This window comes from Equus quagga, chromosome 14 (assembly GCF_021613505.1).
Source record: "Equus quagga isolate Etosha38 chromosome 14, UCLA_HA_Equagga_1.0, whole genome shotgun sequence".
Taxonomy (NCBI): domain Eukaryota; kingdom Metazoa; phylum Chordata; class Mammalia; order Perissodactyla; family Equidae; genus Equus; species Equus quagga.
Window position 1 is genome coordinate 25705002 of NC_060280.1, and position 18774 is coordinate 25723775.

Below are 18774 nucleotides of genomic sequence, written 5' to 3' on the forward strand. Positions count from 1 at the left end.
AAGATGCTTATCCTTCAGGAAATGCCAATGTAAGGGGAAGTTCCACCTTTATCTTAAGGGCATTTGTTCTTGCCATAGTAAATGTTTAAAGCAGATATACAATGCGTGCTCAATGGCCATTGTCAGTCCCTTTTGGAAAAAACAAAGTCAGGCCGAATTAGGTTTACACCAAATGTCTTCCTCATATACTCCAATATATCCTATTGCTTTCCATTTCTATTTGTCATATATTTTAATATTTATTGGGTAAAAGTTACCCATTATATATCATATGATTTTTCAGTGTCTTCAAGAGTGTCAAACACAGTTGACTATAGTGGAGCCATTTTAGAATAGAGTCAGAGCTGCCTTTCCAGACAAACTACTTTGCTCTCTTGAACTTTGGACTGAGCCAAACCTTTGGACTGGGCCAAAATGGCAATTGTTTCATAAACAATTGTTTAAGAAGTCAGCAGGAGAACTAACATCCTGATCACAAAGAATGAGGACTGTAGACTTTCTGAAGATAGAATCAACAGTCAATCAATGTTTAGACAACCCTAACTCTCTGCCTCCAACTCCAATTAAAATCTTTTGTAATACAATCTGCCTTCTTTGCCTCTAGAAACCCCTCTTTTTACTCCTTAGTAGGACACTATTTGGGTTTCTACTGAAATGTGTGCTTCTGAAATTGCGATTCTTGAGAACCCAAGTAAACTTTTTGCTACTCTTGCAGTTTATGCATCTTATTTGTTGACAGGAGTGTCAAGATACCACCTTTTTCCATTGCTGATTTTGGTTTTATATGCATTCTCTCTTTTACACTTACCAGTCATACAATAGAGAAATAATTTCACTGACTTTTAGAAAAGTCAGTTGTCAGAGGTTGGGTTCTCCAGAAATAGATACTATGGCAGAATTCAGGATGCAAAGCACTTATTAGGAATCATCACCTATGAGGGGAAGAGGGAGGAAGCAGGACTGAACAAAGAGAAAAGCTGAATTGCAACACACGCCTGACAATTTCTTGCCCAACACAGTGGGGCTCTCTAATGCATTACTCAAAAGAATTTCCCTGTGACAGATGAAAATGCCGGGGTATTTATATTCCAGCTTCACCCATTCATCTAATATGGGATGCCCTGAGAAGGGTAAGACCTCTGGGAAATGGCTTTCTGAAATTGAGCAAACCACAGAGAATCTGTACATGTCACAACCCATAACACAAAGGATTCTCATCAATTTTATTGCCTTCTTTCTCATCTACTTTCCTCCCATTGCTGTTGGGAGCTCAAAATTAGCATTTTATGCAGAGTAACTTGAGTTTTTCAGAAGTCACTCCCAAATATGCTTTATATTTTCAAAAAAATATATACATTATCCTAGTATATTAGCTATATTATTTTATAATGAAAACTCTGACATTAAAATAGTTTGTCTATGAAATCTTCCTTTCACATGACTTCCTTTTTTCTCCCATTTTTGTATCCCCTTAGTACAATCTTTCCTAATCATTTTTGAAATAATGTATATAATGCACTATCCTCTCTTCCCCCTGCAGATGTCTTTACTTCAGCTTACTACCTAAAACTCAGTTTCCTCACTTCAGGCTTTTCATTACCAAGGGGATATTGTGTGAGGCAGAACAACCCCTTGGGGTATCAGAAGGTTCCCCCAGTTGTCTTGATTCTAAAATAGGAAGATAAGGCTTATGTTGGCCAGGTGAGTGGGATAGACTTTCAGTCTAATACCTTGCATATCTCCTCATATCTTCTACTACTGATTACATGTGTCTGATTACATGCTGCTGCCCTACCTAGTCCATATTCTCCATCCAGGATTTCTTCTTCTAAATGTAGGCCTCAGGATACAGACTTAGCAGTACATATTTTTATCTAATATCTCAACAGCAATATTAATAATACCTAAAACTTGTGCTGCCAAGCACTGATGAAAGAGGTTTGCATTTATTATATCACTTAGCCCTATGACAGTAAACTGATTACAATTATTTAACAAATGTGAAACTGAACCATAAAGAGGTTAAATAACTTGCCCAAAGTCTCAGAGCTAATAAGTGGGTAAGCCACCATCTCAACAGTTGGTCTGTATAGTTGCAATCTTCAATATAGCATAAATGATATTCCTCAAACTCTACCATGTAGTAGCATCCGAAATGTTTATTTAATCTCATTTTTTCTTACCTTTCCACATAATTTGAGAGTTCGTGGCCATCTCTTCCAGAGTTCTCCACTCTACTATACTCTTCTCTCCCCCATGCCTGGATCTCAGTGATTGGACATATCAAATGCTGAGACATACCAAATTGTAAAAACAAAATTTTATTCTTAAAAACTATCGTAATTGTGACACAGAAGTGTTCTGAGTTTTGACTCAGCTGCTCTGACTAGGTTCCACTCTTTAGGGGTTAGTTCAAGCAGTCCCCAAGGCTGCTTCAGTACTTTGACCTGTTTGATTCTTCAGTGAAGCCACTGAAAAGCCATATTGAATGATTCTTCTATGCCAGCATTAGGACATTTCAGATGAACATCTTTTTCCTGGTGGAGAAAGAAGAAAACAGCAAACTTCCATTGGAATTTCCTCCCCAGATCCCTCTCCCTTCCAGCAGACACATACCATACAGTTGCTGGATTCTCTGGATGTCATCAACACCAAGGTGGAAGGTTCTAGGGTCATGATACACATAGCTAGGATACATGATAGAGTTCTGACTTCCAGAGTGCCTCAGGCCCAGAGAATGACCTAGCTCATGAATGGCAACCAGGAACAGATTAAACCCTGAAAAGGAATAGGCAAAAGGATAAAAATTAAATATTCATATGGAAGGCAGAAAGTGTGTGAAAAAGATGGGAGGAAAAAAAGGAGAGAGCAGAAAAGGAGAAAAGAACAGATATAAAAATGCAAGAAAAAGGCAGGCAGAGAAGGAAGAATTCTAGGTGGGACACAAAATGGCAAAATATATAGACAGATAAACTGGAAGTGAAAAAGAAGCATGAGGAAAATTGAGAGACCGATAAATGGAAAGAAAGAGATAGGGAGAGAGAAAAGCACAATATGACAATGTGTTTATTATAGGAGCATCTTTATTCAGAAATTATCTCATCTCCCCCACTCAAATAGGAGACCCAATTCTTCAGCCAAATCTTCTCGCCTCATCCTGGCCACTCTGAATCCTTCCCTCTATCCTCTTTACTTTATTCCAGGCCCAAATGGAGACCATTAATACCAACCCCCAAGCTCCCAGAGAGTTCTATCACTCCCGCCAAGTAAGGTCTTTACCTTTGTATGAATTTGACCAGTGTTCTCCTTTGTCAAAGTGGATAACTCCTGGAGCATCAGAATCTGGTAAAAAGGCATGGCCTAGGATACCTCCTGGCCCATCAAAGGGCCAATCATCTCCATGGGCTGTGGATGATGATAGAAGCTATTGTCAAAACAGGGGGTCTGGGGAAAGGGCAGAAATGGTCTTAGGTAAGCCTCAGTGCCTTAGGATACCTTGCAGCTGGGTACAGCTGGAGGTATGAGAGGGCTAAGACACAATTTATGCAGAGGAATAGGGCGGGGCCAAAAATCTAGCTACTGCCTATCTCTTTTGGTAAAAGAGGAAAAGGAAAGATGGCAAACACTGAGTGAAGGTTATAAGTTAGACACAAAAGCCTCTTCCCAATATGAGGGGGAAAGGAAGGAGGAAACTTAGACTGCAGTTTTCGTAAATAGATTGGACCAACTTTGAATAGCAGTTCAACAGATTGGATGGCTACACAACTCCCTTTGACATGAAAATGTGCAACCCCTCCTTACCCTGTTCACAGTGCCTCCGCTCCCCTATCTGCTGTTTCATTGCACCAAAAATGTCTTACCTGTATTATAGCTTTTTGATTTCCATTAGGATTTTGCCGGATTTTTTTTCTCAGAAGTTGGATTAGCTGGACTGGGTTTTTGTCTACAGACTGAGACCATTAGCCTTTTACCTGGGACCCCATACTCTTCCTCCCATGTCAGTTTCTTACCCAAGTCCCAGAAAGAAAGCGTGATGTCTGCATCTTGGCTTTTTGCCTCCTGGAAGATCAAGGAGGTCACGTTACTCCAGATGGAAACCGCATCAAGTATGATGTCTTTCACTGTGTCTCGCTTCATGTCTCTTGGGTAATTGATAATCCTGAAACAAGAAATCTTTAAGTGGAATAGCTCAGAGGTATGAGAATTATCCTAGCTCTAAAAAAGAATGACTCTGCTGTGGGGCAAATTATTTAATATTCTGGGACTCATTTTGCTCATCTGTAAAATAGAGTAAATCCCAGACTAACTGAATCAGAAAATTGAAAAGAAAATAAGAAATTAAACCTGCAAAATATAGATTTCTAAGAATTTAGCAAATTCTCCACATTATTCTTATGTAAACTAAAGTCTGAGAACCACAGCCCTACAGGGTAATTGGGGGAAAGAAAAAAATCAGTGTCAATTCAACTGAAATGTACAGTGTTCTATATAGTTAGGTACTGCTTTGCTTTGGATCTATTCTGTATGTTTAGGATCCCTAAGGGAAAAAGTAGCCTAGACAAGGAGCAAAAATATTTCAAAATTATATCCTATATACACCCCCCAACACCACACACAGATGCACATAGAAAAAAAAAAATAGATTTAACTAAGGAAAGAATAGTAGGTTCATGGTCAAAGGATAGAGGTTAGGCTCCAGTTCCTAAAGAGATGATCTGAGGAAGCTAGAATGAGAGCAAGTAGAATTGCCTTCTCTGAGGGAGATTTGGGGCTTTGGAGAGAATAGGGAATGCAGGAGACAGTAGAGGTGCCGGCAGGAGAGATATTGTAGGAAATCCTTTGAGGTAATCACCCCACTCATTCCTCCAGGCCTTAACAGCAAGTACCTATAGGTCAGAGTGTGCTTATTCCATTTGGAACTTCCTGGGAAGACGGAGCTGTTGGCCACCTCAGTTACTCCACAGCGAGGCCGATGCTGCGTAGCCAGCATCTGCTCGTTTTGTATGTCTGTCTCATTCAGAGGGAACTGCTGCAGGAGCTGTATCTCTCTCCTCTGGGTGAGGATTGGTGACTCTTTCGTGGGCAGGAAAAACTGGTGGAAATAGTCCTGGGTGAGAGACCCGGAAGGGATGAATACTTAGAGACAGTGAGGACAGGCTCACAGGATCAGTTACCCAGAGCGTAGCCTCATTTGAGGGCCTGGGAAGCATGGTGCATTGCCTATCTGGTCCTCTTCAACCTCCTGTTCTCAGTCAAATGATGCCAACTCTCCCTGATTCTCCTGTCACTGGGTAGATAATATTAAACACAGGTGAGAAAATAAAAAGTAATTTAGATAACCTGTTAAAAATTCTCCAAAAATAAAGCATCCAAGTTTCAGGTTAGAGAGGCCCAGGAATAAAGGTCACGCAGGTATTAGATGGGAATTGCCCGGCAAGATGGTCTCTGGTCTTTCTGACAATTGAGGTTTTCTCAGTGAGGACAGAATCTATGACTCTTAGGACATAGAATTTGGTTGGTTTTGCACATCCCGTCCATGTGCTTTTACATATTCCATTCCATTAAAGTACTTTTAGAAAACTCATTCTCTACATACTGCCTACTTTGGGAGACTCTCCAAAGGCTCCATTGACTTTCATAGCAGTCCAGTGTAAAGAATCTCAACTTCTGGAGGAAAAAAAAATAGCACCTTGTATTATAGTCAGGCTTTCTATATCTATATTTGAACCCTAGCTGGACTGAAAGTACTTTAAGGGCAATGCTCATGTATAATACGACTTGGTCTACACTACAGTTCTTATGATAGTACTTGATATAAACCCATGATTGATTTATGTATTCTATTAAAATTGCATTTTTATGGCTTTATTTTATTGTGAACTTGACTGGGCACTCAGAGGCACATGATTTACCATATTTTTCTGGGCTAAGTATTAGCAGGAAATTTTACCAGGTCCCTGAACAATTATAAAGTACATGACTAAAATCAGTTATAAGGTGTTTTAGGCATTTTGGATGCTTAAAACATTGGAGGAACAAATTTGCATTTTCTTGAAAAATTTGAAAGTGTGTGGTAGATAGTTTGAGAGATTTTTCAGTCAATAGAAAGGACATATCAGGCCCTTTGAATTACCTCCCCTGACCCTTCGCCACCTCACTGGCTCAGAGATCCTGACACCCGAGTGTTCACTCTATGACCTACAGAAGGCTAGAGTGTGAGAGACAAACACTGGCACTGATTTATTCCTTAGCTACAATAAGCACAATGATTTTAGGGGCCCAAAGATAATTTCATTTCTTTTAAAATCAGAAGAAAAAAAATGAGCTTAGAGTTGAAAAAAACAATTTAATATGTAATATGAATGTATTTATCTTTATACTATGCAGTAACGTGTATGCATATAACACATATATGGAAGCAGAGCCCACCATAGTCATAATGTGACAATGTGGTCCTGATAGCTCACTTACCGTAACAAAGTCCAATCCTCTACGGTCTGTAGCAGGGGGTACAGGGAAAGGCAGGCACCAAGGCAGGAAAATAGTAGCTATTAAGGTGGCAGGCCGCATGGCAAATGCTCATTTCTCCCTCTGCCTGAATTCACCTAACACAGATCACGAGGCCTTTATAACCGTGCCAGCAATGTCTAGTGACTCATGCCTTTTCTTTGCATTGGTTAGTGTCGTCATTGCCCATTCTGGGTTGAAAGTAGAGTGGTCAGCCTGCCAGGGTGATGACAGCAGCCATGGGATTTATTTGCATGTTTGTTTCACGCCTGATATCCCTCAGGATACCTGGCCATAGCGTTGGCTAAGGAAATACTGGTATAGCTCAGGATATAGGGGATGTTATTATTAAAAATGGAAGAAAAGAAACAGACACAGGAGACACAAGAACAATTTATTACAGCTTTATGGAACAATTTCTTACTAGTCACAGACAAATACTATCTTGCTCCAGAAACTAAAGAAAAAAGAGAGGATGTGAGGAAGGAAATAGCATCCACTGTAGTGAGGCCCCAGATCAGAATATGAAAAGTCTCTGAGACCCATATAGGGAGATGTAAAAATACACAGAAAGAGAAGTAATGATTTTTTAGTTTTGATACTAAAAGTATACTAAAAGAATGTTTCAGAAAATAAATCATTGATAATAAGTTGAGAGAGACACGAGATAGACACACACAGCAGATTTCAGCTGAGTCTTTGAAATCACACAAATATGGGTAAGAATATTAACTCTGCTACTTAAAAACTGATCTGTTTTAAGCAAGTTATTTAACTATCTATCTGTAAATTAAGAAAACTAATCATATTCTTATAATATGATAGTAGTGGAGGTGGAAACTGAGCACTGGGCCTGGTAAACAGTAAATCACAATTGATAAGAGCTGTTTTATAATTATTATTACACACAAAAATTGAAGCAGAAACAAAGATCTAGAGACACTGATAGAAAGTGAATCAAATATCCGATTTTACTGAGCACCTTCCATGTACCCAGACCCGAAATTTCCTCTCCAATGAGGAAGACCAGAGTGGATGGATGTGGTTCCATTTCTTGCCCTCCAGGAGCTCATCCTGTGGCAACCACAGGGACAGCTGTTACACTGTCCTCGGAGTGCAGAGCCTGCCAATGTACCATGCCTCCCTGCCAATTCCTCCCGATAAACTAAACGGGATAAAATGGCTCTGGGAAGAGTGTGGAAATGGATATACAATGGATGGGACATGCAGGGCTATTCACTACTTTTGACTCACCCCAAAGTCTTTAGATCCCCACCTCCACAGCAGTTCTCTCTCAACAGTTGATGTTAATCAAATTTCTTTTTTTCCTTCTTCCAGGAGCCCCTATTCACTAAGCATGGGACCATCAAGCGTTATTGTCCCTGCAAACACAGCCTCAATAAGTCAAATTGGTTGGCCTTCTCCTATACTTTGAAAACATACCACACCCTTCAAGGGTAATGAAACTTCCACCTGTGAGTCCTATGAAGCATTGTAGCCCTCTGCTCTGCATGCCCACCCCTGTCTTCTTCATGTCTGGGAAAGACACTATATTTGATTGAGGCTTCTCTGTCCTGGCAATATTTGGCATTGAGGAGTGATGAAAAAGAAGAGGTGAAGACTGTGCCAACCACGATTTTGGCGTAAGAACAGGTTCACAATTTATTTAAGCTTTAGCCTGGTTTCAAGAGGTGATAGAAATCAGAAATATATATGGTATAGAAATATATATGGTATAGAAATATATATGGAATATATTTATATATGGTAGATAGATAGGTAGCAAACTATTACCCAGCAACAACAGGGAACCAATTACTGATACACGCAACAAAACAGACAACATCAAAAACATTATATTGGGTTAAAGATGTGAGATTATGGTTACATTTATATAAAGTTCAAGAAAAGACAGACTAATTTATGGAAAGAAACCACAACAGTGATTGCCTTTGTTGTGGACGGGAGAGAGGATTGGTGGTAAAGGAGCACAAAGGAAATTTCTCAGGTGACGACACCTCCCATTTCTTGACTTGAGTCTGACTGATACAAATGGATTCACTTTTCAAAAGTCATTAAACCATATACCTAATATCTATGCATTTATCATATGGTAATTATACCTCCATAAAAAATTAATAAAATAAAAATGTAGATGAATAAGTTACCAAAAGCTACACCCATTTCTCCATGAGGCATAGAGGACTATAATATAAATGGTAACATATGTGATCGAATGAGCATATATATAATTATGTTGGTGGTGTTATCTTAATGTGGAAGTGCTCTAAACTAGTTTATGTTCTAAAAGAAGGAAGTTATATTCTAAAAATACAGGGACATAAATGGACAATCAACCATAAGAATTAATAAGATCCAAGGTATTTGTGATAAACTTGGAAGAGAGAATATCTTAAATCTGAAAAAGGCAAGGTAGAGTTAAAATTGCCTCTGGAACCAGAGATGTTTATTGTCAGACAGGTATGGTGTAAAGACAGGGTATTCCTTGTAGCCTCTTTCAACTCTGTGAAATAATGAGTTTGTTCACTGAAACCTCACAGTGGTATAAGCCTTATTTAATCCTCATTTCCCAAATCAATAAACTGAGGCTTGGGAAGTAATAAAACCTTTTCATGGAGATGGTAAAAACGATGAGATTTGCATCTACATCTGCTTAACTCTAAAGGAGATTTTATTAAATGAGTCATACTACTTGTCTTTACTGGCAGATATCCATCATTATACCATCAATATATCCTTGATGTTCTTTTAATTTAAATAAATTCACAAAACTTGGAGCCTAAGCTCAGTGGAGTCACAATGAAGGAAACAATGCATAACTGCCAAAAGTTATTCAAAACCCACGGTAATGTTGGGAAAAGAGAAGCAAAAACCTTCTTTTTGAATCTCCTAAGTCACCTCAGGCACTCTGAAACATCTCACTTTCTAAACCCCCTTGCACTCAATCTCTGAAATGCTCCTGCACCCTTTCCTTGTCAGTTCTTCTCTTTTCTTCATCCCTAGTTTCGTGATTACTCTCCTGTCCATCAGAAGTGGCAATTGGAGTTCATCTTCCTCCATCTAGGCTAGACCTGTCTAGGATGATTAGAGATCTGATCCCTCCTGTACCCTTGGAGGGACATGACCAGAGTCCCCTGTAAAGGATAATTCTTCGATTACTCTGACTTGAAATTCTCGTGCCAAATTGTTAAGTGAAATCCCTTTATGTTTACAGGCCCATGACGCACTGAGGACAGGTACGTGTTCAATTTGCATTGATAGATATAGCACAGTCTTTGGAACCCACAAGAAACTCATTATTTATTAGATAAATAAGAGCATTCAGTAAAAGAATCTCACAGCTACCAATGAGACTGGAAGTGAGTTGTTTGTATCTATTTTGCTAGTGGTAAACATGAGCGTATAACTCACATCTCTTCACCTAGGGCAGATGATAATTATAATAATTTATTGAGCACATATGCTGTGTCAAGAATGCACTATCTTGCTTCATCAACACAACCATTTGTGAAGTAGGAACTTCATTATTTCCATTTTACAGGTTAAGAAAATGAGATTTTACGTCATTCGACTGTCGTCTGGACAGTCACAATGCTCAAAGTGATATGTAGAAGTTATAAACAAAGATTGTTTTACTCTAAAGGTAGAACTTTTAATCACTGAAATGGTCTGCCACTTTCAGAGAGATTGCTTCATCTCTTGTGGTGCCACACGTTGCTGTGATGCTGTTTCTGTTGCTCCCAGTGTGTGCCCTGCAATCTGATAGGGCCGACTCAGATGAGCAGCCGCTTGTAAGACTGACCCAGTACTCAAGTAAATGAGTGCCGGGTGCTGAGACCTAGCTTACCTAAGAAAGTAAATGAGTGACTTATTAATGATGTGGTCACAGATAAGTAAAAGTATGTGTTTGAAGTATAACAGCGTTTCTCAAAATGTAATGTGAATACTAATCATCTGGGATGTAGTTAAAAATACAGATTTTGATTCCATAGGTCTTAGAGGGGCCTGATGTTTTGAATTTCTAACAAGCTTTTAGGTGATACCAATGTTGCTAGGGGTGTTGAGAATGCAGGCAATGTACAAGCTGTGAATTGAACCAGAAAATTTCAAGAGTTGATACTAGCTTCTCCATCTTACTTAACAGATGAGGAGCTATGAGAAACAGGAACCCATCTCTCTCATCTCCAGCTGTACTTTCACCCTCTTCATCATTCCCACGGCATCAGATGCCTGGGGCTGAAAAATCTGGCTTATGCTCAAAACCTTTCCCAGCAGAATATGGATTGGTTCTCAACTCTTTCTGGGTAAACTTTCTTGGTAGCAGGAGAAAAAGCACTTTTGAAGCACAGGAATGCGTGACCTCTGTTTCTGTGATTGAGGTCATGAGATGGGGGAGGAGGGTTTGGGGACACATTTTCCAGAGCTAGGAAACTATTGCCTTTGTCATGACACTGGAGACTCTTCTGGCAAAGAGTGACTCCATATCTAATTCATCTTCAGGTAGAAGAAATGTTTCCACAACGGAACTCGACTTTGGGTTTAGACTGAGAAAAGAATCACTGATTGCATAAGGGATAATGAGAGATGGGAACAAGGGAATTGGGCAGGCTGCAAAGAGTCATCAATATTCTTGTGGTAGTACAGAACAACAGGAATGTTTGATTAACGTCATGTTTATTTAATTATTATCAACGTATATTTTCTCCCCTGAAACTATTCTCCATTGACAATTTATTTTTTCTGTCCAGAGAATGTCATGTCATTTGTGATACAAAGGTTGTTAAGATACAGAGCCTGCCTTAAATTACTTTACCACCTCACAGAATTATCTGTAAATTAAACATACAATTGTGGATGCAGATAAGCCTTGAATATGTATGTATACAAATTAGACTAGGGACTAACTGCAGTGATATGTTAACCTGCCTGGATTGGTCAGAGAAAGTAAATAGAGGAAATGAAGTAACCTGGGTCTTAGGTTTACAACTTATTGTAGAAACTCAGAGAAAAATCCTAGAACCCTAGGTCATTACTTTTCATTATTTTTCCTTGCAGTATAGGTTTGTATTGAGCAAATCTCTTTCATAGAGATACAAGTGTAGAAAGAGATAAGAAACAGATTCTCTAGGGCTTTAGAAGCAACGTAAAATAATTTATACTATTTATATTTTTGAAATACATATTTATTTATCAATGTTTATTTAAATAAGTATAATAATGTTATAAAATAATACCTACCATAATAAAAGCAGCCAACTTTTACTGATTGTCTCAAGCTATTGGCATGAATTATCGGATTTAACCCTCATGTTACAGGGAATTAAAGTTGAGAGAATTAAATAACTTGCCTAAAGTTGGAAAGCTTTATTTAAGCTCAGAGCCTCAAATTTTTACCTATAGTACAGGCACACATAACACATACACAGAAAAGCACACACACAAATACATACATATATTCTTTGTAAAAATTGCACATACTTCACCAAACATGGACCTGACTGTAGACTCTGAAGCAGCTCCATGACTCAGCTTCAACCTTGTTCTACCATGGTCCCAGAGGTAATCCTGTCTGCCTGGGGACCCAGCAGGAATCATGCCTGTCCACACACCTGGTAACAGGCTGGCCAACTATAGACATGACTGCAGACTCAGAAGCAGCCTTGTGACCTGGATCCAGCTCCACTCAACCACAGTCCCAATAGTCCTTTATGTCCAGGGACCTGGCAGGAGAAAGTATTTACCTGTTGAAACTAGTTTGTAAAGACTGGAAGATGTGACAATTTCTCAAAAGGCACAATTACCGATGAAAAACCATAAGGAACATGAAGAATCAAGCAAACATGACACTAACAAATGAAACTAATAAAGCAACAGTAACTAACCCTAAAGAAATGGAGATCTATGAACTACTTGACAAAGAATTCAAAATAATCATCTTAAAGCAACTCAATGAGCTAGCTACAAGAGAAGTGAGATAATGAAACAAGATCAGGAAAACAATAGACAAGCAAAATAATAAATTCAATGAAGAAACAGAAACAATAAAAAAAGAACGAGAAATCCTATAGCTGAAGAACGCAATTACTGAGCTGAACATTCAATGGAGAGCTTCAACGGCAGACCCGATCAAACAAAAGAGTCAGTGAACCCAAATAGAGGTCATTTGAAATTATACAGTTAGAGGAACAATAACAACAAAAAGAATAAAAAAGAAAGCCTACAGGAATTATACAATACTTTCGAGTGAACCAATATACACATTATAGAAGTCCTAGAAGGAAAAGAGACAAATAAATGGGCAGAAAGATTATTTAAAGATATAATTACTGAAACTTCTCAAATTTAGGAAGGTTATTGACATCCAGGTTCATAAATCCCAAAGGAACATAAATAGGTTGCATCCCAAAAGGTCTACAATGAGACAAATTATAATTAAAATATCCAAAGTCAAGAGCAAAGAGAAAATTTTAAAACACCAAGAAAAAAGTGAATTTTTACGTATATGAGAACCCCCATAAGCCTATCAGCAGATTTCTAACCTTGCAGTCCAGAAGAGAACGGGATGATATATACTAAGTACTGAGAGAAAAGAAAATCTGCCAACCAAGAGTACTTTACTCAGCAAATTTGTTCTTTAAGAATGAAGGACAGATAAAGACTTTCCAAGACAAGAAAGGAGTTCATCACCACTACACCTTACTTACAAAAATTGCTTTAAGTTGTTAAAGCTGAAGAACTTCAAGTTGAAGAACAAGTAGGACCATTTGAATTGAGGGACATTTTAGTATTTTTTTAACTTTTTAAGAATTTTTTCTTTTCTTCTGTTTTCCATCCTTATATTTTGTTCTTTGCTGGAGGATATTTTCTCAAATATTCACTATAAACATTGAATCAAGGACCTGTATATGTATTGCAACCCCAAAAGAAAGAGTATATGGGTCCCAGGGGGTATTGTGCCTCTGCCCTCACACTGTGGACTCTGCAGGATTAGAGGTACTGGTACTCAAAAGTGGCGTACTCTTCCAAGGGGCAAAGCAAGATTCCCATTGGATCATAACTGCAGCTACCATTTGGGAACTTTGAGTTCCTTATGCTCAGGAACCAGGAGCTAAAGAAAGAACTTATCATCTCGTCAGGGATAACTGACCCTGGACCCAGGAAAAGGTAAAGCTTTAGTTACATAAATGAAAGAGCCAGGTGTTTGAACTCTGCCAGGAACTATTTTAATGGGCAATACTTAATGCAGAGCTCTCCTCTGGGTTGGTCAGAGCTTTATCAAGGTGATATTTCTATTCTACTTCTCCCTCTGTCCAATCCTTTAGCATCATCACTAAAAATCACTTCGTGTTCCTGCTCAGGTAATCTGCGTTTTCCAGCCCCATAATGCCGGGCATTGTTTTTTAGATGTCCTGTTTCAAGAGGTAGAAAGAATACACCAGAGACATAGAATCCTGTTAAACTTTCAGTAAGAGATACCTCCTTGTCACTTCTAAGATATCAACAAGCAAGAAAAGGAATTAATTGATTTTAAAAATCAGAATGAGTAAGAACTGCTCTTCCTCAATGTGGCCAAGTGTGACATTTAATTTTATGTGTCAACTTGACTGGGCCATGAGGTGCCCAGATATTTGATCAAATATTATTCTGGGTGTGTCTGGAAGGGTGTTTTCAGATGACATTTACATGAATCAGTAGGCTGACTAAAGCAAATTGCTTTCTCTAATGTGGATGGTCCTCATGCAATCAGTTGAAGACCCAAATAGAACAAAAAGGCTGACTCTCCTTACCCAGGAGGAGTAAGAGGGAACTCCTGCTGCCTGACTATCTTAAGCTAGGACATAGATCTTTTCCTTCTTTCAGACTCCAGCTGAACCACTGGCTCTTCTTGGGTCTTGAACTTGCTTACTTTTGGACTAGACCTTATACTATTGACTCTCCTTGTTCTTGGGTCTATGGTCTTGGACTAGGACTAGACCATCAGCCATCCCGGGTCTCCAGTTTGCTGACTGCAGGTCTTAGGACTTCTCAGTCTCCATAAACATAACCGAATTCCTTATAATAAGAGTCTGTGTATATATGTATACATCCTACTGATTCTGTTTCTCTGGAGAACTTTGGCTAATATACCAGATAAAAATATGTTTGATGGTAGGTAGTTTTTGGGTACCCCTTCACACGTGCTCAGTTTTGATGGTGCAACAGACAGAATGCTCATATTCATATGTTAAAATTCTAACCCCCAGTGTGATGGTATTAGGATGTGGGGGCTTTGGAGGTGATTATATCATGAGGGTAGAGCCCTCATGAATAAGATTAGTGCTTTTAGGAAAGAGATCACAAAGACCTCTCTAATTCTCTTTCTGCCACATGATGATACAGCACAAAGACTGCTGTCTGTGCACCAGGAAGAGGGTCCTCACCAGGCCCCCAATTTACTAGCACCTTGATTTTGGACTTCCCAGTCTCCAGAACTGTGGGAAATAAATTGTTGTTTAAGCCACAGAGTCTATGGTATTTTTATTATAGCAGCCCAAATGGACTAGACAGATGATAAATAAACAGTTGCAAAAGCCACAGTTTGAGAAATTTATGGTGATGGAGGATAAAGTGCTAGCTGAGTATAGCAGGAATCAAAAATGTATAGTAGAGGAGGGAAGTAATATGTGACAGTTGTCGCCCCAGGACAGCTGCAGTTGTAAGGAGTATAGATCATCCCAATAACCATCCTCTTGTTAGTTCCCAATAAAAAGAAGCCTACATGAATTCTGGAAAAGCTGCTTCCAAAATGTATTACTGAAGCACGTGGATCCAAGCACAAAAGGGGTGAACTGTAGTGATACTGTGGTACATCACCCTTGTCCTGCCAGGTCTGAAGAACTCATTCCTCTCCCAGGAGTAGAAGGGCTGACAGATCTGATTTGAGTACTTCTTGTGAATTACTGTCTTCTGAACGGAGACAGCTCACCCAAGGTTACATCTTTTCTTCGTGGGCAGACCACATCCAAAAACTGATGGGTGGTTAAAAAGGCTCAGACCCTTTCTTCAACTCAGGACAATTCTAGAGTCATCTTAGTTTCAGAGGTCTCCGCAGGATTGAAAGTAGCCTTTGTTACAATTGCATGGAGTTCAACTTCTCCCTCTACTAGTTCTTTTTCATTTTTTCCTCATTTCCTCATAGGTATTTAACCTAAGAGTACTGTCCAAATAAACTTCTGCCCACAAATGTTCACCTCTGTATTTAATTCAAAGGGAGCCCAACCTGTGACATGATCATTAACAAAGACAAATACAAGTGACATGAGAAGAAAAATTATTTGCAAGGCACATCACAACAAAAGGCTATATTCTTTAACATACAAAGCACTCCCACAAACCAATAACTATATATCTATATTTTTAAAAGAGGATACTTGACTCACCTCTAAGAAGAAATTCAAATGATCTTGACACGAAAAGAAGACTAACATCATTCATTTTATAGGGTATAAATTGCATTTATCAGCAAGTAGCAAAACCGAATCTGAAAACTCAATTATAGTGGCACAGACATAGTAATCTAGAAAAATAAAATGTTACAACTCTTCCAGAAGAGCCACATACCGGTGCTCTGAAATCGGGAGTGATAGAGCAATTAACTCTGCTCGATGGAACAGAGCAGGCCTCATAAGGCATTAACCATAAATGACTAATTCATATGCATAATTGGGATTCAGGCAAACTCTTCTTGAATTCACTCACTTAAGGACTTACCCTTGGGCTTTTTAGTCCCTCTGGGTACAACTTGAGTTGTGATCCCCAGAGGCCTTTGTTATACAAAAAGACATCCCAGTAGGACTAGAATCAGAAAGTCATGATCAACCCTTCTGCCTACGACTTGGATTGAGGTGGCTTCATCATGAGTTCATTACTTTTTTGACTATGAAATGTAAATACAGTGACCAACACCTGGGTAAGTACCTGAAAACTCTCATGCTGTAATTGTGGATCTCATCAATCAAAAACATTAAGATAAGCAGGCATGATTTTACTGTTTAATACCTACTTCAATCTCAGGATATACTCAAGATCTGAAACAGTCCTGATAACACCATCCTGACTACATTAAACATCACTCTCCTTTTAATATAAAGAACATGATTAATAACCTCATTTAACAACTTCCTTATAAATAGTAAACTTTATTCTAACTTCATCCTTTAAAAAGACACGTATCTGTTACTCAAACTGCATTTTTTACATTTTCATGAACTAGAGAATTGGGTTGGATAGGCCCTTCTAAGATGAAAACAACATACTGGAAAGTTTTCTGTACAGTGTTCTGCTTTCCTCTAGACTCTAAAAATGTCATACTTTAATGCAAATAAAATAGCTCTTCTGGAGAGATATAGCATTTTCTAAAGAAAGATGTTGTATACGTATATTGTAGTTCAGGAGAACTAGAGGTTTATAGTGAAGAGTAAATAATGTACTGGTTGAACATTTTCTCATTACTCCATTTTTCTTGATTGGTCAGTAAACAAGTAATTTTTTATTCTATTTAGAGAACTGATATAAATACAAAGTCATTAATAAGATTTAGAAAGGAGGGACTTATAACTCAGATCTCAAAATGTTTAAATTGATTAAAAGGTTAACTATTAAAGAGATTACTGTATGTCAAAAACAAGAGCAAGCTATTGGCAACCTATGAAGTTTCGAAAAAAGTTTGCTAGATAACATCTGAGAGAAAATGGAAAGAGGTGCAGAGTCTCTGCAAAGCCAAGGAGGAATTGCTTGGAGTGGGGGTGGAGACATTGTCAAGGAAAGCTGGTGAAGTGAAGCCTGAACAGGGTAAGTTCAACAGACAAGCCAGGCAGAAAAGAGATCCCAGGCAGCATTTTCTCAAACATCTCAGTTAGCTAAACAAATTTAACATTAAACACAATTTGACGCCATCTGTTCTGGAAGAATAGAACTTCCAATAATTCTGTTTAACTGTATAGCTACACAGACCAAACAAACAAAACTCTTGCACAATCCCTGTTGGAGTTAAACTTCAATTTTCCATTGAAAACCTATTTCACTCCTTTCTGATTAGTATCAGAAGCAAGTTTTGGAATTTGGAAGACGCAATGTCCAGCAGATAGACCTCTATTGGTAGTTGTATTTCTTGACACAACTAGATTAGTGTTTAGGCAGACAGATATCCCAGTGGTACTAGTCACAGCAGCAACAGTTTATTCATTGCCTTCCTATGAATTTGTATGAGAGTCTTCCAACCTCTAAGGTGAACATTATCCAAACACCTGCCATGCATTTTTCCTTGTTTTCTTTTCCTTTTTTGCATATAATCTCATATATAATTGAGGATTTTCTAGGCATTTCTTTCTAATTTTCTCCTTTTTAAGGGGAATAAATGTCTCTAAGATGTTTACAGACAAGTCAGAAATGGAAGTTTGGGAAGAGGAAAATGAGTATAGGGGGTTTGAGGTGAGATTCAGCCCAGAAAATTCGTTCGGAAGGCAAAGAAAGTTCAGGAAGCAACAGCAACAGCTCAGAAACAATTAAGGGTAGATTGTGGTGATTAAAGTTTAAGATTGCAAGAGAGAAACATTGCAGAAATGAAATAGTTAATAAAGAAGGGAACATGAGCTTTTGAGAATTCTCTGTCATGACAACAGGATCATAGTTACAAACTTGTTGAATATGTAACTAAAGATAAAAATAGTAATAGTAAGAAACTGCCTAAATACTTCCGATCTGAGAGATATTATCAAATCCCTCATGACCAGGATGGATGATGAAACCTGCAATTAGCTCCAGTGAATTATTGAATAAATTGTTATATTAATTCATTATTTTACAAAGAACATATGATCAAACAATTCTCAACAAAATCAACTTTTCTTGAACATAAGGTCTAATAGGTTATATTTCTAGAACTACACCTAAGTTTTGATGGAGAATTTCATTCAATATGGTGGAGTAAGCCAAATCAGATATATTAATTTCTACTCCAGACCAAACACGTAGCAATAATAGATACAATATAAAAATGATAAAAGGACATTACCATGCTTCTTAGACAGATAGAAAATACGTAATAGATAGATAGATATGAGATGCAGTGTAAAAAATCATAATTGTGTTGTGTGTTGAAGTTAAATCCACAACGCACTTGGCTCCTGATCTAGAGACATGTTGGTAGTTGGCAGTTCAGCACCGATATGGGACTCTGCACGATAGTGCTCCATGTTTGACAAGGCA

At 38.3% G+C, this 18774-nt stretch overlaps 1 protein-coding gene across 1 annotated transcript; it reads right to left on the reverse strand.

Moving 5' to 3' along the window:
- Nucleotides 1–2508: 2508 nt before the first annotated feature.
- Nucleotides 2509–6570, reverse strand: MMP26 (matrix metallopeptidase 26). The gene is made up of 6 exons (XM_046638210.1): nucleotides 6472–6570; nucleotides 4887–5107; nucleotides 4011–4159; nucleotides 3280–3405; nucleotides 2617–2778; nucleotides 2509–2537 (listed from the first exon to the last, which is right to left on the reverse strand). Exons 1-6 carry the CDS (start codon nucleotides 6568–6570, stop codon nucleotides 2509–2511), a joined length of 786 nt encoding a protein of 261 aa, XP_046494166.1.
- Nucleotides 6571–18774: the final 12204 nt, after the last annotated feature.

Coding starts and splice junctions, on each gene's coding strand:
- MMP26 (XM_046638210.1), bottom strand. CDS start 6,570: ATGCGGCCTGCCACCTTAATAGCTACTATTTTCCTGCCTTGGTGCCTG. Junction 4,160..4,886: donor AAGCACACTCTGACCTATAG/GTACTTGCTGTT, acceptor TTCTTGTTTCAG/GATTATCAATTACCCAAGAG. Junction 3,406..4,010: donor GCTTTCTTTCTGGGACTTGG/GTAAGAAACTGA, acceptor CATCATCCACAG/CCCATGGAGATGATTGGCCC.